This window comes from Aspergillus mulundensis, assembly GCF_003369625.1.
Source record: "Aspergillus mulundensis strain DSM 5745 chromosome Unknown scaffold_4, whole genome shotgun sequence".
Lineage (NCBI taxonomy): Eukaryota > Fungi > Ascomycota > Eurotiomycetes > Eurotiales > Aspergillaceae > Aspergillus > Aspergillus mulundensis.
The window spans coordinates 1,006,664-1,028,495 of record NW_020797892.1 but is presented as its reverse complement, the minus strand read 5'-3'; the positions used below and the strand labels follow the sequence as shown (position 1 = coordinate 1,028,495).

The 21,832-nt window shown below is 53.1% G+C and overlaps 7 protein-coding genes across 7 annotated transcripts; 3 read left to right on the top strand and 4 right to left on the bottom strand.

Moving 5' to 3' along the window:
• Positions 1–1,611: 1,611 nt before the first annotated feature.
• prp28 (mRNA splicing protein PRP28) lies at positions 1,612–4,098 on the bottom strand (the record flags this gene model as incomplete). The annotated part of the gene is made up of 3 exons (XM_026746872.1): positions 1,612–1,762; positions 1,813–3,740; positions 3,823–4,098. The coding sequence occupies 3 exons, from the start codon at positions 4,096–4,098 to the stop codon at positions 1,612–1,614; spliced, it is 2,355 nt and encodes a 784-aa protein (XP_026604352.1).
• A 509-nt stretch (positions 4,099–4,607) lies between these two features.
• On the bottom strand, positions 4,608–6,961 carry DSM5745_04855 (putative mRNA splicing protein (Prp39); the record flags this gene model as incomplete). Its single annotated transcript, XM_026746871.1, has 4 exons — positions 4,608–5,982; positions 6,465–6,568; positions 6,624–6,839; positions 6,893–6,961. 4 exons carry the CDS (start codon positions 6,959–6,961, stop codon positions 4,608–4,610), a joined length of 1,764 nt encoding a protein of 587 aa, XP_026604351.1.
• A 359-nt stretch (positions 6,962–7,320) lies between these two features.
• DSM5745_04854 (mitochondrial 54S ribosomal protein mL59) lies at positions 7,321–8,002 on the top strand (the record flags this gene model as incomplete). Its single annotated transcript, XM_026746870.1, has 2 exons — positions 7,321–7,890; positions 7,961–8,002. The coding sequence occupies 2 exons, from the start codon at positions 7,321–7,323 to the stop codon at positions 8,000–8,002; spliced, it is 612 nt and encodes a 203-aa protein (XP_026604350.1).
• A 364-nt stretch (positions 8,003–8,366) lies between these two features.
• Positions 8,367–10,998, bottom strand: hxB (putative molybdenum cofactor sulfurase protein (HxB); the record flags this gene model as incomplete). Its single annotated transcript, XM_026746869.1, has 2 exons — positions 8,367–10,828; positions 10,896–10,998. 2 exons carry the CDS (start codon positions 10,996–10,998, stop codon positions 8,367–8,369), a joined length of 2,565 nt encoding a protein of 854 aa, XP_026604349.1.
• A 629-nt stretch (positions 10,999–11,627) lies between these two features.
• On the bottom strand, positions 11,628–14,395 carry DSM5745_04852 (M1 family metallopeptidase; the record flags this gene model as incomplete). Its single annotated transcript, XM_026746868.1, has 3 exons — positions 11,628–11,759; positions 11,812–14,182; positions 14,247–14,395. 3 exons carry the CDS (start codon positions 14,393–14,395, stop codon positions 11,628–11,630), a joined length of 2,652 nt encoding a protein of 883 aa, XP_026604348.1.
• A 908-nt stretch (positions 14,396–15,303) lies between these two features.
• DSM5745_04851 (thioredoxin-like protein 1) lies at positions 15,304–16,469 on the top strand (the record flags this gene model as incomplete). Its single annotated transcript, XM_026746867.1, has 2 exons — positions 15,304–15,382; positions 15,484–16,469. The coding sequence occupies 2 exons, from the start codon at positions 15,304–15,306 to the stop codon at positions 16,467–16,469; spliced, it is 1,065 nt and encodes a 354-aa protein (XP_026604347.1).
• A 2,057-nt stretch (positions 16,470–18,526) lies between these two features.
• Positions 18,527–20,594, top strand: DSM5745_04850 (uncharacterized protein; the record flags this gene model as incomplete). Its single annotated transcript, XM_026746866.1, has 6 exons — positions 18,527–18,619; positions 18,678–18,954; positions 19,014–19,602; positions 19,663–19,924; positions 19,974–20,305; positions 20,393–20,594. 6 exons carry the CDS (start codon positions 18,527–18,529, stop codon positions 20,592–20,594), a joined length of 1,755 nt encoding a protein of 584 aa, XP_026604346.1.
• Positions 20,595–21,832: the final 1,238 nt, after the last annotated feature.

The following is a 21,832-nucleotide window of genomic DNA, read 5'->3' as shown; positions in this document are numbered from 1 at the left end:
ATAACCATTCATAGCGTGGTACATAGCATAGCATCGCATCCATAAATCATCGACGTCATCATAAGCATCAGACATATCAAGACAAGGCAAAAAAGAAAATAAGCTTCCCAGCCGCTGAGATCATCCTCACCCCAAGTCAGACGGACGTAAGCAACGGATCACAACGGTCAACCCCCCTGCCCCAACCAGCCAATACCTAAACCACATAATGCGGCCTCCGACTGGCACTACTATGCCGTCTCGAGTGCGAACTATGCCCCCTCCGACTCCCATGGCTATGGCTCCTGCGACGCACAGTCGTCGTCTCCTTAACCACAACCCCCGTATCGCGATTCCGCCGATACAGCCAAAGCGCAATGATCGCCGTCCAGAAGAAGAAGACCACCTCCATAATCCCAATCGCAAAGCAAGCCTTGAGCATGCGACACGTCTTATCCAGATCATCCGCTAGATCGTTACCGGACTGGCGGCCGAATGCGCCGAAGGGTCCAAGGGAAACGTAGACGCTGCCGCCGTCCCAGCCGCTGCAGTCGGCGTTTGCGATGAAGCGCAGCTGGTAGACGCCTGCGATGAAGGCGCCGAAGAAGAGGAGGTCGACGAAGGAGACGAAGGAGGCGGAGCGCTTGGTGGTCGAGTGGCGGATTAGGGTGTCGATGCACCAGAATACGGCGATCACGGAGACGATGAACAGGACGAGGATGTAGGGGGGTGTGATCATGTTGGCTTTGAGGAAGCCGTCGACGAAGTAGGCCTGTTGACATTGGTTTTGTTAGTCTGGTGCAGTGGTAGGGCTGGGTGCATGGGGATAAGGACGCACCATCATGCCAATGATAGGGATGAGGAAGACGATCTCCACCAGACGGTTGAAGATGAAGAAGATGCTTCCAATCATGTTGGCGGTTTGTGTAGCCTTCGGGCTGTATACAGTAGGGCTGGATTGGGCTGGCTTGGGAATGCGGGACGGGACGAGGATTAAACGTGAGGATGTGGTCGCATCACAAGAATGCGATAGATCTCAGCGCGAGAGAAGTTGAGATGAAATTGATGTCGCAATGCGATCTCGACGTGATATTTCGATACCTCGAGCGCAAGGCAAGGCGCTGGATGGACCTGCAGATCAGCGACTCGATCGGATTCGACGCGATCACCAAGCCAACGCAACACGCAGATGCACGAAAGAATCTAACCCAGGTCTCAAAAGCAGAGATGCAGAGAATGCACCGCTGAGATGAATAAAAACGACAGAGACGGCTGCAGGATGAGGTTATGGCGGGCTGAAGCGAGGAGGCTGGGCGAGTGAGCGTCGCTGCGGGGGTGGCTGGGAAACAGATAATCCCCGTAGCACAGCGCAACATCCAACGGAAGTACCTACGAGTACCTAGTACCTACATGACACGCTTCTAGACTATCCGCTCTAATTAGCCGGTTTGCTGTCAGACAATAGAATAGCCTTCTGGCCCGGCGTGTGAGACGACAATGCCATTGGTTTCACAGCCGTGATCCTTGTTTATATTGGCCAGCCCTAACTCTGAACAGTCTATAGTACAAAATCCCGACGCCAAGTTCCCAACGCCTTGCAGAGGGCATGAAATACGTAACTGAATAGAACCATCACCATCCGCCCTTGCCGCCGAACCCAGAAGACTCCTCGATCTTCTTGCCCACGCCGCGCTGGGGTTTCGACTGAGCGGCTTCGTGCTTGCGCAGTTCCTCCGGCACCCGCGAGATGGGGGACTTGATGAGCATTTGCTTGAGGTCGTACCTGCAGTAATTAGCATATTCACATAGAAGTAGAGAATGGAAGACACATACATGACATCGGAATCCTCATTGCCCAGGAACGTGATAGCCACACCACTCTTTCCGGCACGACCAGTACGACCGATACGATGGGTGTAGCTCTCGATTGAGGTAGCCATGTTGAAGTTGATGACGAGACTGACGTCCGGCACATCGATACCACGACCAGCAAGATCCGTAGCCACCAGGACGTCTGTCGAGCCGTTGCGAACGGAAGCCAGCGCGGCCTCACGCTGCTCCTGTGTTTTGCTTCCGTGCAGCGTAACCGACGAGAAGCCCCATTGTTTGATTTCGCGCGCAATGGCATCACAGTTTCGCTTGATGTTGACGAACACGATGATGGGCGGGCGGAAATCGCCTGACGACAAGATCTCGCCAAGGCGCTTCTTGCGCTTGTCTTCGCCAGCGATCATTTCGACGCGCTGCTCGACGGTGTCGACAGCTTCACCGACGCCTCCGATTGTCACGATTGCCGGTCGCCGGAGATACTTACGTGCAATACGCTCTACTGCGGTAGGCATGGTGGCCGTGTACATCATGGTCTGGCGGTAGCGATCCTTTCCCCCGAGGTGTCGGCTCATGGCAGAGGAGTTTTCTGCTTCCTCTGTGTCGGGCTTTTCGTTGCTGACCGGAAGCGCGTCGAGGATCTTGTTGACGGGCTCTTCGAACCCAAGGTCGATCATGCGATCGGCTTCATCCATAATCACGTAGCAACACTGGCTGAGAACCAACATACGGCGCTCGATACAGTCGACAAGACGACCAGGTGTAGCGATGATAATCTCAGCACCGTTTCGCAAACTGTAAGCTTGCTCCTCGAGCGAGTGGCCACCGACAATACTGACAACATTGAATCCAAGCGGCTGTGTAAACTTCTTGGCCTCAATCTCAATCTGCTGAGCCAATTCACGAGTCGGCGCAAGGACAATCGCATATGGACCGTCATTCTTGCGCCACTCGAACTCGTCTAACCGCGGCAGCTCGGCGATATAGCATAGAAGCGGGAGCAGGAACGCCGCGGTCTTACCGGAACCTGTCACGGCAACACCGATAAGATCGCGGTTTTGCATGGCGATTGGAATAGCAGCCCGCTGGATAGGTGTCGGCTCCTTGTATCCAACCCGATCAATAAGCTCCATAAGCCGCTTCGGCAAGCCGGACTCATCCCACGATCGCATCGGATTCGGTACACTTCCACCTTTGGTCGCGATGTTGAAGTCTTCCTTGAAGATACGCCAGTCTCGCTCGCGCATGTGCTCCAGCTTCTTCTCGCTCCAGTGCTTGTCCAGCTGGTTCCGCGTACTCTCCTCCCTGCGCCGCCGCTCCATCTCCAGAATCTCTCTCGCCCGAATACTTCCCGCTTCGCGATCCCGGTCCTCCAAGGCACTGGCATACTTTTTCGCCATGGAATCCGCCACGTCGTCGCCGAAACCCGCCAGACGCCCGCGTCCGAAGAAATTGGCCTCGTGCCGGTTCTGATACAGCGGGTTATAGTCGCCACTCGTATCCTCCTCCGCATTCCACTCAAAGTTGAATTTCCGGTCCGTCGTGCGCTTGCGCTTTTTCTTCGCCGAGAAATTCGAGGTCTGGTCGGCGCCCATGTATTTCTGTTTGATGAGAGCTGCTTGCGCTGCAGCTTCGTCCTCTTCACTAAACCGCTTATCGCCTCTCTTATTCGACTTCGTAGGCGCCTCGTTCCTTGACCGCATAAACGCAGGACCTGTAGGAGGCGGGCCGTCACCGTTGCGCATAGCGCGGGGGCCCGTAGGAATCGACCGGGGATCTCTGTCCGGTGTATCGTAGCCAGAAGACGGAGTATCCAAGTCCATCCCATCTACCCCGTTAGGCGTGCCATTGGACTTCCGTCGCTGTGCTTCGACCTCTTTCGCGCGCTTCTCCATAGCTAATCGTTCTCGTTCCGCTTTAGATACGAATTTTGGCTACGTGTCCACAAATGAGATATTAGCTGTCAGACCATTCTTAAACGCTTTTTTAAAATAGGCAATAACGGAATAAATGTACCTTGGCCGCAGCCGCATCGGCCTCTCTCTTCTTCCGGACCAACTCCTCGACACTCAGCGGCGTTGCCGCCGGGCGTTTCGCTCCCCATCCCACCTTCTTCTTCTTCACTTGCGGCTCGGGAGGAGGTGGTGGGAGGTCTTCAGGCGGGGGTGGAGGCGCGGATACATCTGGCGGCGGCGGAGGAGCGGCGGAGTCTGCTGGAGGAGGTGGAGGGGCGCCATCCTCAGGAGGGGGTGGAGGAGGCAGGGTCGACGGTAATTCCATGGTCTCCTTCATGTTATACCGTGCACCGTCCGAATAGTGCAAGGCGTTTGTTCCTGAAGGAAATCAAGCTTGGTCGGGGAAGAGAGACCGCGGACGGGCGCGATTTTATACGGGTGGCAAAGGAACCATAAGCGCAATCACGTGTTCATTAGATTTCTACATTCAGCTCATATTTCAAGCTCACTCGAACCGCCGAAAGGATAAGAGCCTGTTACTTAGTTATAGGAATACAAGGAAGACAGTGTCCAAACCCATGATGCCCACCCAATCCAAATCACGCGTGGTCTCGTTTTTGAGCGGCGGTGAGGGGACGCAGGCCTGCACCACTTTGCTCAAACATGCGAAGTCGCTGGAAGGTGGTGAATAGTTCAAAAAAAAAAAAGTATGAAAAGCAAAAAGGGGAAGCTCTGGTGTTCTACACGGGTTCCGGACAAACCAAGACTTCAGCTGGGACAGATCTGTTCATATCGCCGGGTTCATGAACAGGTGTGATGTCTTGCGACTGCGATGGTATATCATGCCTAAGCGCTCGGAAAGCCACCGTTAACAGGAGTCTGCTGAGGATAGTAGTTGTAGGTGTTGGCTTCGGGTGTAGGGGCAACGGGCGGGGCCGGGGTGACTGTAGCAGGTGCAGCGGGCGCAGGCGTGGGTTCTGTGCCTCCTGTCTTCGCCTTGGAGACGGACGCGGGCCCGTGGACTTCCCTGTCAAGGGTCATGTACTCCTTTGCAGCATCCTTAGTACCACGCTCGAGAAGGTATACCATGTAGATCTGGACAAGCTCCCTCGCGACGCCTGAAGACAAAGCGCTCTTCGAACGGATATCCTCAACCACCTGCTTTATCCGCTCGTATTGGGCCTTCTCTGTGGCGGCGCTTGTAGGCTGGTCCAGCTCAAACGTAAGGTAGCTGTGCCAGAATGGCTGGCTGGCCAGGTAGTATTGCTGGTTCTTCTGGAAGACCTGGCGAGCCTCCTCGGTCGAGCCCTTGATCTTCCACAGCAACCGGGCCCACTCAGCCACAAGCGCGGCCTTGGTGCCTAGTTCACAAGCGGGAGAATCCAACTGTGACTTGTAGACTTCAATGGCGGCTTCAAGGCCGCCGTGACGACGGCACATGTTGGCCAGAGAGACGATAGTCTCGACGTGATTGGGGATGTTGATGAGGATAGCTTCGTGAATCTCCTTGGCCACGCTCACTCGCCCAGACATCTCCTCAAAGTAGGCATACTGGAGACGAGTCGCTGGGTTGGCAATGGGGACATAGAGATAGCTTGCGCGCTGGTAGATATTCCGCACGTCCTCTTCTTTCCCAGGTTGAGCGGACATCCACCTAGCATACCGCTGCCAGAACTCATCGTAATGAGCACATGTCACAAGACACCTCTCATACAAGAACTGAGTTCGAGAGTATGAACCTTCGGCCTCTTCAAAGTCGAGGTACTTTCGCCAGTTGACCAATTGGCCTTCATCCAGCTCAGTGACGTGGAAGTACGGGCGCTTGATCTCCGACTCGTATGTCCAGCGCTTCGTCGTCTCAGTCTGTGTCTTGGAAAATATCTCGAGGTGATATCCGTCCAGGCGGAGACGCAGATCGCGCTCAATCTCGGCATCGGCCTTTGCGCCAGGAGCGACAAGTCCCGCAGCGGCGTTCAGATCGGCGCGGAATTGGGACACGACATCGGCGGGTGCCAACTCCGTCACAGGACGTGTTTGCGCAAGCTGCCTGTAGCGCTCGAAGTAGCGGGCATACTGGTGCATCGGAATCTCAATGACACGGGCCAGGATTGCGAAGATCTTATCAAACCCCTCGACACGTTCCTCGTACTCAATGTACTTGTCCCAGAACGGGTGCGAGAGGAAGTCTAATCCGACACAGTTCGCTCCTCGTTCGAACAGTCTGCAGGTCACGAACGTTAGTCAATTCCAAACGGAAAGGGGTAAAGGAAAGAGGGGTGGAGGGAAAGGGAAGCGAAATGGCAAGGATAGCAAACATGAGCATTGAGATCTTTCAGTGTGCGCAGGCCCAAACAATTCAACGACTAGGAGGATCAGTTTGCGGAGAGGCTTCGATTCCCTGCACTACGTCGAGCGCAGACTGAGTATCATCGAAAAGGGTTCGTGGACCATGGTGCCGGTGCAAGGAAAACGGTGCTTGAGTTTAAATGACACTTCTTTTCTACGGGGAAAGGGAGCAGCCTGAAAACGCCATGGGTGAGAAGTAAACTCCAGTCGAGTTTGGGAAGGCGACGTCTCACCCAGCTTGAGGGAGGTGCTGTTACCGCACGTAGCGCCATGCGCATTCCGCCCATCATGATAATGTCGGTGCTGCATCGGTAGTGGTTATGGGGAAGGAAAGGAAACCAGCTCAAGTCCACTTACTCTCGAATGATATCTGTGTCGTGAGATGTCTCCGCTTTGAAGGTGCAGTAGTTGGTCCATAGGTCGACGGAGGAGGAAATGCTTGCGATACCTCGTTCGTAGACCTGAGTTCATATCAGCAACCTGTGCGTGTTACTGGACGTTGGATATGATTCATACCATATCCGCGGCCTCGGTTCCTGTGATGGAGAACTCCAGATCGGCATATTTCTTCCAGTATCCAAACAGCAGCGGGAACTTTGCGAGGAACCGGTCGTAAACGTTGCGCACTGTGGTGATCGCTTGCGGGTTGGAGTTCCGGTTGACACCTCCCTCGAGGGCCTCTGCAGCTCGGACGAGCCGCTCCCAAGTCTCGAAGCTATCCGGATCGTCGAGCTATGAGATCTCATGTTAGCTTCAGCAAAACTACATGCAGCGATACATCATACCAGCTCAGCTTCAAGCTTCTTGATCTCTGTGTTCTCCTCCTCCGAACCACCGTAGTTGTAGTCTGCCATGTTGGGTCAAGACTAGTTGCGACAGGCGCTCTGCGATCGCGAGTAACGAACAGTGGGGGATATAAAATAGGTCACTGAATGATAGCCTCAAGCAATTTGCGACCGAATGCAGAATCAAAGAGAAGCTGGAGTACTGTATCCGAATGAATGAAAGTTATGAAACAAGCACCTCGGCGCTCCCAGCCACGACCGAACTGAATCCGCGCGCCCTCGCCGCCCTTTTTTTCTTCCGGCCCCCGAAACGGCTTAGCGCGGCCTGGCCTTCAATTTCTCAACTCCAAAAGATATCCAGCAATCGAGACCCGTCGATTAACACAAATTCCCGCCGTACAATTCCAGCCAACTTGTACGGTCTCACAATGGCCGCCCTCCAACCAACATCATCCGGCCTAATCGCCAAACTCCCCATCCGCCTCCGCAACTTCTTCGCCCGCTACCCTCCCCAGCACTACTCCGCGGCCGCCGTACCACCCCTCGACCCAAATCTCCCTCCAGCACCAACACCCGACGCCCTTCCCTCCCCCTACACGCCAAACCGCGACGCCAAGGGCCACGAGCGCCCCGACCCCTCAGTGATCAGCCCCTCGCGCGCCCTCCTGACTTCCGCCAACCCCGAGTATCACAACCCGTTCCTCCCGCGCAAGAACTTCCGCACGGGGAAATGGGTCGGGCCACGGTTTGGCTTGCGCCAGCAGGCGGATCTCGTTAAGCTGGCGGCCAAGTATAATGTTGAGTCGCTGCTGCCGCCCGGGAAGAAGAGCACGGAATACAAGGAGACGAGGAGGGCGGAGCGCGGTCTCCAGGTCAAGGGTACGGGTATTGGGCAGAAGGTTAAGGGTCACAAGTGGGAGAGGACGATGGAGGGAAGGCTCGAGGACCGGAGGAAGGCGATGACGGAGATGCCGGAGATGATCCGGTTGTGGAAGCAGGTTAGTTTGACATCTCCTCGTTTGGTTCTGGACTGGTTATGGGTGGCTTGCTAACGGTTCTACTCTACAGAGAGGTCATGGTCGTGGTTGGAAGAAGTGGCCCAAGAGGTAAAGTGTTTTCGTACTTGCCTTTTGGATGGGTTGGGGGTTGTATGGTGTACTATCTACGGTGTGCTTTTCTGGTCCTAGCTTGATAAGAAAGCTTGGGATAGCATGGAACCGGGGTTTGCAATGTTTTATATTTTCTTTATCTGTCGCGCGTGTAATGTACCATTAGATATCTGCTTTGAATTTACATCGTGTGCAAGACACACCACGTCAAACTCGACTCTCCTGCAGTGCCTCTTACCAAGTTCCTCTGACGATAGGGTATGGTATTTGACCAAAGTGATTACAAAATTCAAAACCTCTGCAAAATGCTATATAACTGGGTATCTAAATATCCAAAACAACCAATCTAGCCACAGCCCAAACAGTCATGATTCATCATCATCCTCATAGCTCGGCACAACCACATCCCCAACCATAACCGTCCCCAAACACCCACCCTCACCATGAGCCCTTGCATCCCCAACAGGCGAAATATGCCTCCCAAACAAGATCTTCCTCTCAACCTTCCTCGTCTTCGCCAACGTCGCATACGGCTCATCGCCCCGCTGCCCGGTATACTGATCCACACAAACCATCTGGCACCGCTCGCACGAGCCCAGGACGTTGAAACGCAACTGCTCGGACCCGGACCCAGAGCCGATTCTCAGCGAGGCCCAAGTATCCTCGATGTAGGGCCGCTCAGCTGTCGGGATATTTTCGGCAACGACGATGTTAGCGCGGAAGACGTCTGCCGCGACTGCTTTGTTGCTGTTGGTGCCAGATCCTGGGAAGTTGTCGGAATCTAGGCTTGAGTTTGGGTTTGCGCGAGGAGTCGACTTGATGGATTCGTTGAGGCGGTTGACGGAAGAGCGGGATATAAGGAGGAGGGGGCTTTCATTGGAGAGGAGGATAGGTGTCTGTGTTGGTGATGGTGACGGTGAAGAGGGTGCTTGCGGGAATGAGCCTGGCATGCTGGGGCTTTGATTATGGCTCCGGCTTCTTGCAACCTTGCGAGGAGCGTAGGATCTAGTTGAGGACTGCGGCGGAAATCTTGCCAGCGTACAAGGTACACCGAGGAAATTGCTGAAGAAGCTCGATACCGCCGGGGACGTATATGCCTGGAGAACGACTTTATCTCCACAAACAGTCGATGGCTTCGACGCGTTCTGGCACAGTGATGTTGTCAGGGCATTCGTGCCCATGCGGTTAAGTGAGATCTCTAGTGTCTTCCCTTCTAGGGCATGAGCCTCCCCGCAAATTATACGCAGAATTCCACGTCCAAGGTCAAGAGTCGGCCGGATCAGCGCCATGCGAGGGTACCGTTTCTGGTTGAGCGTTACACCTGTCCCCTGGTGCACAAGACACCACTCGCGGTCCCAGGCTAGTCCCTCTCTCCTCACTTCCCAGCGCTGTCCGTCAGGTACTCGAAACGCCCCGCAGCTTTTGATTGGGTAGACTGATAGACTCTCGACGTAGAAGCTGGGCTGTTGCAGGCATACACCCCGCATCAGCGGCACCAATACCCCTTCTGGCAGTTTATCAACGTAGAACTCCTCAAGGAACGCGACGAACGCATCAACGTCTCGTTGACTGCTCATAGCGCCGAGGCTAACGCGCAGTATCCCAGTCGGCCGCTCGTCCATGATATCGTGCTCGTCTCCGCAGCGCATCCCCGCCGAGAAATGGCGGAGCATGTCAGCTCCGCTCCAGCCTAGACTCACTGCTGTACCACCCGGGTTACAGAGCGTTCCCGAGCGAATCTGGATGTTCTTTATGCTCGCTAGCCGTTCGACTTCTGATTTGCCGATCCACATGCCGCGGCTGTTGTGGAGGTTGAAGGCAAGGATGGGACCTTGTGTTGACGGGTCGTCGTAGCTTGAGTTCTGGGTTGTATAGAGCTGGCATGCTCTGGTCCCGTTGTAGTGTTTGAGCGCAACCATCCGGTCATGCAATCTCTTTGCAAGGAAACGCGTGTGGGAAGCGATATTCTCCATGGATCCATAAAGCCGACGATGCGTCTCAAAAGCAGACTCAAGGGCGATTATGCTGTGAAACGGAAGTGTCCCATCTTCCAACCTTTCATGGATAGAAGACTCCTTCTTCGCATGCCACGGCTCGTTCCCCGTCAAGACCATATTCACCGTGCCGCCGCCAAAGAACTTCCGGTGCCTAAACACATCCCCGGCGCTCTTGCGCACGATCAACGCACCAAGGTCAGGAAACCCGAAAATCTTGTAGAAGCTGAGAACCGTGAAGTCCGGGGCTGTCGAGGCATTGCTCAAATCCAGCGGAGACGTAGAGACAAAAGACGCCGCATCAAGTAGCGTATAGACCTTATTTTCTGCTTTTGAGCATCTCGCGCGTACCTGCTCACACCACCGCATCGGAAATCGCCGACCATTCATATTTGACTGCGCAGGGTACGCAAATAGCCCAAGCGATTCTCTTCCCTCGGATTCCAGGCCAAATGCCCACGCATCCACCTCGTCGTCACGCACGAAGCACCTCGATCCGGCCGCCGCAAGCTCCCGCACTCCAACAAGACTCGTATGAGCATCGACATGATATCCATACCAGAACCCTCTGGGTGAGTCCCGAAAAGCGTCCGCAATCAACTTGATCCCGGCAGTGGCATTCGCCACAAAAACAAGGTCAAACTCGTCCGGATCCGCATTGAAGAAGCGGAGTGCTCGCAGACGGATATCATCTACGCGCTGCGCCGAGAGCTGCGACGACGCAGACATGGAGTGAGGGTTTCCATATAGACTGCTGGTCAGATCACGGCTGAAGGAGTCAATCAGGGACTTGGCGTAGAGCGTAGTGCCTGCATGATCTAGATATGTTGTATCTGTATGTTCCGAGCTGGTTAGCGCGACGATTCTCTTTGTATGCGGAGGAGGCGAATGCTTACTGACCTTTTAGCAAGGGATACTCGCGCTCCCGGATACGATCGACATCCTCTGAGTACCCTGAGCAGTACGTCGCGGAGGTACTGGCGCTGCTCTTTGCTATGCTCATATTTGCAGGTGTGAGGGAATCTTTATACAATGTTGAAGCATTATCAAGGTTCGTTGTACATCATTGAGATCGCAGGTGGCGAGTGATCTGAGTAGATGAGGAACAGCTGTCGCTCGACCAATAGTGGGGAGGGCCAATGTCGGGGAAGCATGCACATCAACCACGGTTACTTGGGAATGTGCATTTCTCCAGTTACTGCTCAGATTCAGTAGAAATGATGACGCGACGAGGGTAGTTTCTTATCGGAGGTTGCCGACAGAGAGAAGCTGGACGGCGATGGATGAAGAGGACGGTCCCGACCGAGATCCGCGACAAAGATTGTTCCCAAACCAACGATTCAGGCATTCCTCCCTCGAGTGATACGCTGCCGATATTTATGGTCTTTCGTTCGATATCAACGTCTCCAACTACACATAGAGGTAAAGAGGCTCCCCACTCTTGTCCTCGTTGATAAGCCGATATACCTAGAGATGTCGTGGAAATAACAGCTGCTTATTACAAGAATTCCAAGTCTACGCGCTTTCTCTTAATGCCACGACCAGGTCGTTTGAAAGTGGTGATTTCATATATACTAGTATTTATGTGAGTGTATACCGAAATTTTCGCTATAGAAAGCTTTCGACCCCAACCTAGAGCTTGCCACCACCGGGAAGGTATCCCTTCGTCTTCAACCATGATCCAACGTCAGCACTGTCGCGCTGCACCCAGCTGACCTTGGCGCGGATAGCGTCAAGACTCTGCTCAATCGCTCGGTCGTAGCCCTAAAACTCGTCAGTCAAAAGTATACGAAGAAGGTAAATGCAATCCACTCACCTTGGTATCCTTGTTGGCGAAGAAGTCCTGCACGTCCTTGAGTTGCGCTTCCGTGCAGAAGCTGGCAGTGCAAATTTGAACGACAGTTCCGAGCATGCCAAGTCCAGGGGGCAGGCGCTGGTAGAGGGTGTCCCAGTTGGCCTTCACCCAGGCCCAGCGGGCATCGATACCGGGGGCGTGAGTGCGGAGGCCGCCAAGGGGCATGTAAATGTCTTGGTTCTTGACCTCGTCACCAAGAGCCAAGCCGAGAGTGCGCTGGATGAGCTCAGGGTCCTCGGCCGCACCCAGGCAGCGGAGAGCGGTGGTCTTCTCGTCAGACGTGGGAGCGTTACGGAAGCGGTCGTACACAACTTCATATTCCTTCTTACCGCCGTGCTTCAGGACGATCGAGAAGACGCTACCGCGAATGTTGGGGTGGATGGCGCTGACATCGCCGGCAGCGAAGCGCTGGAACATGTCTTGGGCAGCCTGGACTATCTTCTTGTCACCGGCGCTACCAGCGGCGCTGAACAGTAAAGCCTTGAACTGTTGAATGATGTGACCATCGTTCTCAGAGAACTCCCATCCCAGAGTGTGCGCCTTGTCGCTGACCAGAGAGCGCTGGAAAGCCTCGAGTGCATCCTTGGTCTGCTTATCTTCGAAGATCCAAGCAGCACGAAGAGCACCAATACGGGTCAGGATTTCATTCCAAACAACAAACTCGGGCTCGCTGTCGAATCCGGCCAGCAGTGACAACAAACCGGAAGTGCTTTGGTAACCAGAGGCAGCCAAGGCACCGGCGTCGGCGATCATGCCTGCGCGGTCCTCGACGGTGAGCAATCCCGCCTTGGCGGCCTCGCCTAGCTTGGTCAGACGCTCGGGAGTGTACGATGTGCGGTAGATGGCGGAGTGGTCGGCGTTGAGCTTGTAGAAATCAAGGTCGGGAACCTTGAACTCGCCCTCGCGCTCAGACAGAAGAGTGTCCTCGTCGATACCCTGCTTCGTGCGCAAGCCAAGCATGATCGGGAAGATAGTCTTGTCCTCCTCAGGACGAACGTCTCCTGTGCGAAGGAAGCGGTTCTGCTTGACTTTGATGGACGAAGACTGGGCATTTTCCGAGACGGTGACAACAGGGAATCCCACATTCTTAGTCCAGATGTCCATGACCTCCTCCACGGGCTTGCCACTGGCATTGGCAAGGGCGGACCAGAGATCACCGGTCTGTGTGTTGCCGTACGCGTGCTGCTTGATGTAGTTACGAACACCCTGGAGGAAGACATCTTCACCCAGATACTTGGAGATCATGCGCAGGACAGAAGATCCCTTGGAGTAAGAAATGGCATCAAAGATCTGGTTAATCTCATCTGCACGCTTCACGGGCACTTCGATGGGGTGACTGCTGCGAAGGGAGTCGAGCGAAAGGGCACTCTGCAGGTTGTCGATAACGTACGTCTGCCAGACCTTCCATTCGGGGTAGAAGCTGTTGCATGAGTACCAGGACATCCAGGTGGCGAAACCTTCATTAAGCCAAAGACCGTCCCAGAAGTCCATGGTGACCAAGTTTCCAAACCATTGGTGAGCAAGCTCGTGCTGAACAGTTTCAGCAATGCGCTCCTTTCGTGACGCACTGCTAGTCTTCTCATCCAGGAGCACATCGACGATACGGTAGGTAATTAGACCCCAGTTCTCCATGGCTCCGGCGCTGAAATCGGGCACCGCAACCATGTCCATCTTCGGGAGCGGGAACTCGTTATCGAAAGCCTTTTCGTAGAATGCGAGTGTCTTCGCCGCAAGCTCCAGAGAGAAGCGACCGTGCTCGATGTCCTGGTCAGGCGTAGCATAAACGCGGATGGGGACGCGGAAGTTCTTGGTCTCGATGTAGTTGAGATGACCAACAATGAAAGCCACCAGGTATGTAGACATGACTGGAGATGTGTTGAACTTGACGATCTTCCTTCCACCCTCAATATCCTGCTCCGAGGCGACGTCCATGTTGCCCAGGCAAGTCATGCTCTTGTCTGCAATGAGACTGACCGTGAACTTAGCTTTGAGCGCGGGCTCGTCGAAGCAGGGGAAAGCCCGGCGGGCATCAGTGGGTTCCATCTGCGTCGAGGCAATGTATTTGGTCTCGCCTTGCGGCGTCTTGTACGAAGAGCGGTAGAAACCAGCCATGTTGTCATTTAGCGTGCCGGTGAAGGTCAGCTTGAGCTGAGCTGTGGAACCGGCGGGGACAGTCTCGGGGAATTTGATAGTGGCTTCCTGCTTATCCTTGTTGAATAGGATCTCGGGAGAAGAATTGACTACTGATCCGTTGCTGGAAATGGTAGCTGTGTGGATGTCGATTTCGGTGGAATTGAGGGCGATGGACGTAGTGTCTTCGTTGACCTGTAGGCTAGATGGAGCTATCAGCTTCAAGCTCAATCTCGCAAAACCCCAGGGGATACGGTGCAACATACTCGATAACCACAGTTCCTTCATATTTGAAGGTCTCGAAGTTCGGTTCAAGCGTCAAGTCATAGTGGAGGGGCTTGACGTTGGTGGGCAAGACCTCACGGCCGGGGACATTAGTCGTACCGGCCGCCTGATCGCGTCGAGAGCCACACATCCTGCGATATGAACAATAACGTTTCGATGTCTGGGAAAGGGGGGAGCGGCGGGAAGAAGGTCGATTCAGGCGAGTTGGAGAAGGGGGGGCAGATAAGAGCAAACGAGAGGTGAGGGTGGGGAGCTGTCTGGGGAATCGAGAAAGCGGTGGCCGTGCTGGGTTCAGCAGTGGCAGCCGCGACGAAGAGAGGCGACGCATGAAACCGGAGCCCCACCCAGATAGACGGAGTAAGACAGAAGGTGCGAAGGTTATCTCGTAGTCGAGAGGGTAGGAAGTCTGGTTCTGAGCAAGATTAGCTTCAATGGGCCCAGACAATGAACATTGACACTGCAGGGGAGCAGAAATCAAAGAAGCTCAAACTCGATCCCCGGATGGCAGAACCGCAAGCCGCGGTCGGTTGATTATGGAAGGCGGTCTGCTGGACGATTGCTGCCTTGTTCTAGGGCAGCGATCTCTTGAGTCTGCGGAGATTACATTTCTCTGAGAACAGTATTAGTATCTAATATTGGGTGGTGATAAACCTGATACATTAGAAAGTGTAGACAGGGAGCCGCTAATTGCTGAGCTGTAGGTATGTGAGGGAGAAGAATACGAGCTAGCTATAACCGGCTGCAATATGTTACGGATCGCCTGAGCAAATATATAGATTTGGCCTGGACAGACGATAAGGAGTTATTGGTGATGGCCGACATATAGAACTATAGCACGATGACTCAAATATGGACCATCATAGTGCTTTATTTCTACCATTCAGCTTCTGAACCATAATACATTTGTTGGCTGGGAGTTGTGACACCCGCTCTCTTCACCGCGGAGGGGCTGATGACATATCGAGTCCGAAGCTGTCAACACCAACTCTCTTCCCAACTTCTTCCATTTCTTCCTAAACCACTCCCAATACAGTCAAAATGGGTTCGCCTATTAACATCACCTCCAAGGAGCAATTCAACAATCTCCTCAGCTCCTCCACCTTCGTGGTCGCAGACTGTAAGAGCCTCTTTGTTGATCCCCCGCCTTCCCTCCTCACCCCTCTTTGGCCAGGTTTCATCAGCTTAAGCACAAATACTGACATGCCGAACCCTGTTTAGTTCACGCCCAGTGGTGCGGACCATGCCATGCAATCGCCCCTGTCTACGAACAGCTATCCGCCCAGCTCTCGCGTCCGAACCGGATCGCGTTCACGAAGATCGATGTTGACCAGCAGCAAGAGATCGCCAAGGCATACGGCGTTACAGCGTACGTCTCCGTCGAACAATCTACATATAAATGGGTTACTGCGTCGTTTAAGGATGTCAAAGCTAATCCTGCTAGGATGCCCACATTCATCGTTTTCGAGCGCGGCCGTCCTACAAACACCATCCGCGGCGCCGACCCCTCGAAACTGAACCAAGTGATCCGAAAGCTCGCCACCGAAGCCAGCAAGAGCGAGGCCTCAGGAGGCTCCGCCGAAGGTTCTTCCTCTGGCGCCACATGGATCGGAGCCGCAACCCCGAAAGGCTACAGCGACATCACGGAGGAATATGACGTGAAGGGCCTGGAACTGCTCAACCGTGACAGCGACTTCGGTACGGCCAGGACACTACTCGAGCCGTCCAAGCCTTCTGCGCTCGGAAACGGCAAGGGCAAGGATGGCGGTTCGGACTGGGTTGAGAGTGACACCGACGAGCAGCTGATGCTCTTCATTCCGTTCAAGTCTACGCTCAAGGTCCACTCGCTGCAAATCACTTCCCTTCCGCCTTCTGAGGGTGAGGACGACGAGGTTCCGATGCGACCCAAGACGATTCACCTTTACACCAACCGCTCGCATGTGCTTGGGTTTGACGAGGCGGACGACATTCCTCCTGTGCAGGCGGTGACGCTCGAGGCTGGGGACTGGGATCCTAAGACGGGAACGGCCAAGATTGACTTGCGATTTGTGAAGTTCCAAAGTGTCTTCTCATTGAACATTTTCGTTGTGGACGGCGACGGCGATGGGGAGAAGACGCGTGTGGACAGGATCCGCATCTTTGGCGAGGCCGGCGAGAAGAGAGAGATGGGCAAGCTGGAGAAGATTGGCGATGATCAGGGCGAATAGATGCGACGGCGACAGTAATATAGCAGCGAGCTGGGAGTGGCGAGTAGCAGCGCATAAATAGACTACGATGGCAATGACCCATTGACATGAAAGGTTGTAAAAAAATCCTCATATTCATCACTCTTAACGATAAGTCGAGTAGAACTACTGAGTCAGAAGACTCAAAAGATCCTAAATCCCAAATCTACGAAATTCCCAACTTCTCATCAACATCAAGACTCGAAGTTAAGAGTGTAATGTCCGATCCCAAACCAAATGGTCTCATCCTCGAAGAAAAATCAGAAAGACCAATAAAGTAAGAACCGGCGTGCAATTCCTTTCTTCTGTGACACAACAGACACCTGTAATACATCACTGAGAGTAGATGTCCAGGCAACACGGGTGAATAGTTGCGTCGCCGCACGAAGAAAGGAAAGAAGAAAAAAGTCAAATGGTGCGGGTGTGAGCGAAGTATTTATGGCTGGCAATTCTCGGAGCGGATAAAGCTGTGCTTCCGCTTTTACGTACATTTTTTCGCTGCCGGTGGGTGATTACGTGAGCAAGCTCTGGAGAAGAAAATCTTTGATTTGAGATTTTCTGATCTTTTTCTTCTTCATAAACATAGGTCTATGATGAGATTATTGGATGTTAAACATATGATAGGAAGAGACTGACTCCCACAAAGTGAGGAGCTTGATCTTAAAACCATCCACTGAGGCCTTGTTCGTGCTTTGTTTTGTTTTCCCATGCCCAATTCGTCTGTCTTGACGCTCGACGCCTGGGTTGACTCCGGGTTTATCCTTGAGCTCGAGACTTGGCTTAGCCCTCTTTGTTTTCTTTCCCCCTGTCAATTCTTCTGTCGTAACATATCGGGTTGCTTGCCCTACTGCCCTTCTCTGTTGCCCCCTAAGGTGCTGCCCTAGCTGGGCTTCGAGACTCGCAATCGGTCTTCAGCTCCCTCGCGTTAGTTAGGTAGTTGATGTCCAATAATGATAAATTCATCCTTTGAGCTATGACCTGAAGTAGGACGAGGCGCGATGACAGCCTGAATGATTGATACCATGGCAACTCTTGAGAAATACCATGCTGCGTGCTCGGAGACAAGTAGGAAGAATCTTGCTGTCCTTACGGAGTACCTTGACCGCAATCCCTGACATGTTGATTCAATGTCGCTAACACGATGACAGGAGATATTGTTCGACATCTCTCGAGCGCTTTTGGACTTCCGTACGTAAGCAAGGGCCTCAACAGTGCGCTGCGCTGCGGTGCATACCCCCAATCCCAGGACACCGACCTCATCGTAAACTCCTAGGACGTCGAGCTCTTCCTCGGTCAGCATATGTTCCTCAACGGGACAGTGCAGGAAGTGGACAAGCAGTTCATCGTAATCAATCCAGAATATCGGCCCTGACAACAGCAGGAGCAAAGCGGCAGCCCTTGGAAAAGGCGATGTGATCGATAACCACTCATGCTTCGAAAGATGAGCCACCTGCGGTTCAAAGCGCATCGCAGACGATATTGAATATTTGCGACGCTCGGCCCGTCGACTTCTGGGCAGGTGATTTTGAAGGAAAGTGGCGTGTCATTGTTCGTCAAGACTGTGTTGAGGGGAGGAGAAAGGCCGTTGGTTCTTGCATACTTCTTTGGTGAAACTGCTCAGGGAGGCTATCAGAGAATGTACCCATGAAGTTCAAGCTCCACTGATTCAAAGGCCAGCCATGTTTTTGACTCTCTCATGAGAATTTGTGTTGGAAGGGTTATTCTGTGAAGCTCGGGCATGGCCAGAAAATGAGGTGCTAAACTATGGCAAAACCTGAATTAGTTATGGTCAATCCCTTGAGTGGTTTTCTGGCCTGCGTGTTGCTTGATGGGCCAGACAAGGCGACACCGCATCTGCGTTCATCGAAGCCACCTTCCTGACTTCCAATCCTCTTCCTCCCTCTTCCTCTCCCCAACCACACACAGGCAACTTTGCCCCGTCCCTCTCTTAGGTTTCTTCGCGCGAGATAGCTCGACCTTTTTTGGCAAGGAATATTGTTATTTTGCACAACCTCCTACCCATTCCTGAGCGAGTCAACATGGCTACCCCCGAGTTCCTCTGCGCCAGCAGCGACGGCACCGGCTGTGTGAATGAGGCAAAGTACACCTGCCAAAACTGCCGACTCGTGGCTGTGAGTCCTTCTAGTCAACTATGCTTCGTGTTCCTCTTTTGACAATGCGGTCATGTAGTACTGCGGTCCTTCCTGTCAGAAAGCGCATTGGTCCACACACAAGCGCGATTGCAAATCTCCTTTGAACAGTTTAGAGTGGCAGCCCCAGAATCTGATAAATGAGGCACCTACACCAGCCAAACTCGTCGATATTGACTTACTGGCCAAGGAAAACCCCGAGAATCAAACCAAGGGTGAAAAGTTCCTTTGGGGTAACACCCCGGCAATTGATGTGCTCAAGCTGGAATCAAACGAGGGCGTCAAGCATGACGAGGATCTCCGAATTCTCTTTGCTGGTACAATCACTAAATCCAATTCTGAGTACGGAACTAACTTGTGTGATTTTATGCTGCAGCTTCCGGGGACCTTCGAAATTTGGTTAAAACAATCGGCCAGCTTCCGGATACCTACCGCGGCTCACTGGAGATCACGCTCAATGATCGAGATATTGATGTGGTAGCTCGCAACCTCATCCTGATCTATATTGCCATAGCTGGAAATCATCTAGCCAGCAGCATAGATTCCATTATCCATATTTGGTATTCAGCTCTCGTACGAGAGTTGGAGTTAATTATACTCCATCATAAACTTCGCCCAATGGTCCAAGCAGCCTGCAGTGAGATCAAGAACAATCCCTATTACGACGAGCCCAGATCCACTTTTGCAAGGACCTGGGGTATTGGGAAGTATTCCCTCAAGCTTTGGCTCAACAAGCCTTCGTGGAACAGCCTTTTGTCACGCCTTGACGTACCCTTGGGCTTGACGGCAGAACGCGCGCAACAGATGCGCACAGCATCTCTGGTGAATCCGGCAGCCGTCGATTATTTTGAACGATTCATGTGCCTCCAGCCTCCTTCCCATCGGGTCGCCTCAAAGAAGTTCCAATACGACGGCTTGCTTCTCCCATTCGGATCATCCCGTCAAGAGTTTCAAGTCCCTAACCCGTTAGTTTAGCTGAATAGATGATCGTTGAGGCCAGAACCAAGACGCTGACATACGCACAGAACTCTCTTTGGACAGGATCACATGTGGCTGCCTTCCTATAGTGCGGATCCCTTGAACGGTTGGTCTGCAGACGATGTTTGTATCACCTCGAGTGGACCGGCGACGGCTGATCTCTATGGAAAACTCCACTTCCACCTTCGTGAAGAGCTTCGAAAATTCTTGACTCGTCTTTCCACATTAAACGTTTCGTTCATTCTGCTACAGACAGATGCTTGTAGTCTCCGCAACAATCTCAAGGAGGATGTTTACGACCGAGTGGACGTAAGTGTGTTGACATGATCCTCAGTTTAACCTGAACTGCTTGATACAGAGGCTGATATTCGTGAGAACGCAGGTCTCCAATATTTCGGATTTAGGGTTTCTGGGGATACCCAAGACACTGTATTACACAATGCCGTTGCTTCGGTCCCCTCGAAATAACCCACATGCAACCCTAATCACCAAATTTATGAACGCCGTTGACGAAATCTTGCATGACCCAAGCAAAAAGCCTGACCTGGCTTCGCAAAAGCGCGCAGCAGCCGAACGTATCAGCCAGTACCTCCCCCTCGACGAACATGCTCTAAGATCTCTACCTGGGGCACTGCAAAAATACGCCCTTGGCTTGACCATGTTGACTCATTACGATAACGCCTTCAATTGGTATGTCTGCAAACTGCATAGCTTTCACGTCTATAGCCCGCACTTGCACCATCTTAGAGGTATTATGTACTAATACTGCTTTTCTAGTTATGCCGAATACTACCAGCTCCAATCAGCGGCGGATCAAACAAATGCGGTCCGAAAGGAACCACACACTATCGTGGACAAATGGCCGACCAGATTGAAGCTACAGCCCGGCCAGCCAGGAGCGCAGGAAGAATTTGATCGGCACATCCTCAGATCGGTGAGGGGCACGCTTCGGTACGTTGAGTGGCAAAGACGAACATAGCGCACTCTAGCCATGCCCGAGTTCTTCATAACTGGGAGAAGTACCATCTTGGCGACCGTGACCGGGGCCGTGCGGCGACGTGTCGAAATTACAGTCTGCGCGGAAAAGGAGACCATAATTGAGCTTTTATCCGTGAAGGGAGGTTTGCAGTTGGGAAAGACAGGGCTTCAGACAACAATCAATGCATTCATGAGGACGCTACGGCGGCCGTGGCCGTGCCCTAGGTGGACTTTCTCTCTGGCGAAAGGGGTTCGCTCTACTAATCGGGCTTTTCACTGAGCCATGATGTACCTAGGTAGGGATAAGATACAGCGGAGTAATGTGTTTGTGGAAGGAGACATATTGACTTCTCATTACCTGGCTGCTGTAGAGATTCGTGGTTACATTCGTTCCAATCCATGATTTCTACAGACACAACCTTCCGCCCACTGCAGATTTGCATAGGAATACAGTATGCCTGGCGTCTCTGGGCCTCGCCTATGCCTATCTGAGGTTCAGTTGCTCATGCATGGCATATTGCTGCTGAGAGGGGCTCAAACCCCGCAGACTATTATACATCATTCCCAACTGCTTTCACTCGGATGGCCGTCACCTCTCGCTCATTTCCTCCAGGTTAGCTCAGAAAGAGTGAGCTTTGAGAGAAAGGCTGCTGGCTGCTCACACCGCATAGCACGGCCAGAAAAGCCCACTACTGCTGCTTGCATAGCGACATTGACGCTGAAGGCCTGCTCTGCTCTTGACCGATCTATAAATCTGGCGCCATGTGCGTCTACTCCCGAACACTGCAGCTGTACCCCGGTGCAAACTGCCCTTCGACGAAGACCATACCATCCCCGGTAGTCCGAAGACTCGAGACAATACAGCCAGGCATGATCCAAGACATTATCAATAAAATATCTTGTGTGAAGCAAAAGGGTGGCGATGGATTCTATGCGGAGGCTGTGCAATGGCCCCGGGCCACGAATAGGGATCAACGAGAGTGCCTGGCCTCTTTCCTATTTGCCAAGCACAAGGTCTCGATGAGTGCTGAATGACGGTCTTTTACCCGGGTGTCCATATACAGCTCATGACCGGGATGGTTAGGCTGAGGGGGTCCAGCAGGCTAGTCGGCTACTGCGAGCCCGCGGCAGAAAGCCATTGAATCCAATGGCATTCCACGACTTCCGCCACGCAAACCAAACGGTATATGTAGCAGCGAGGCCGATACCAAAACAAACGCTAACAAGACTGATGAGCAC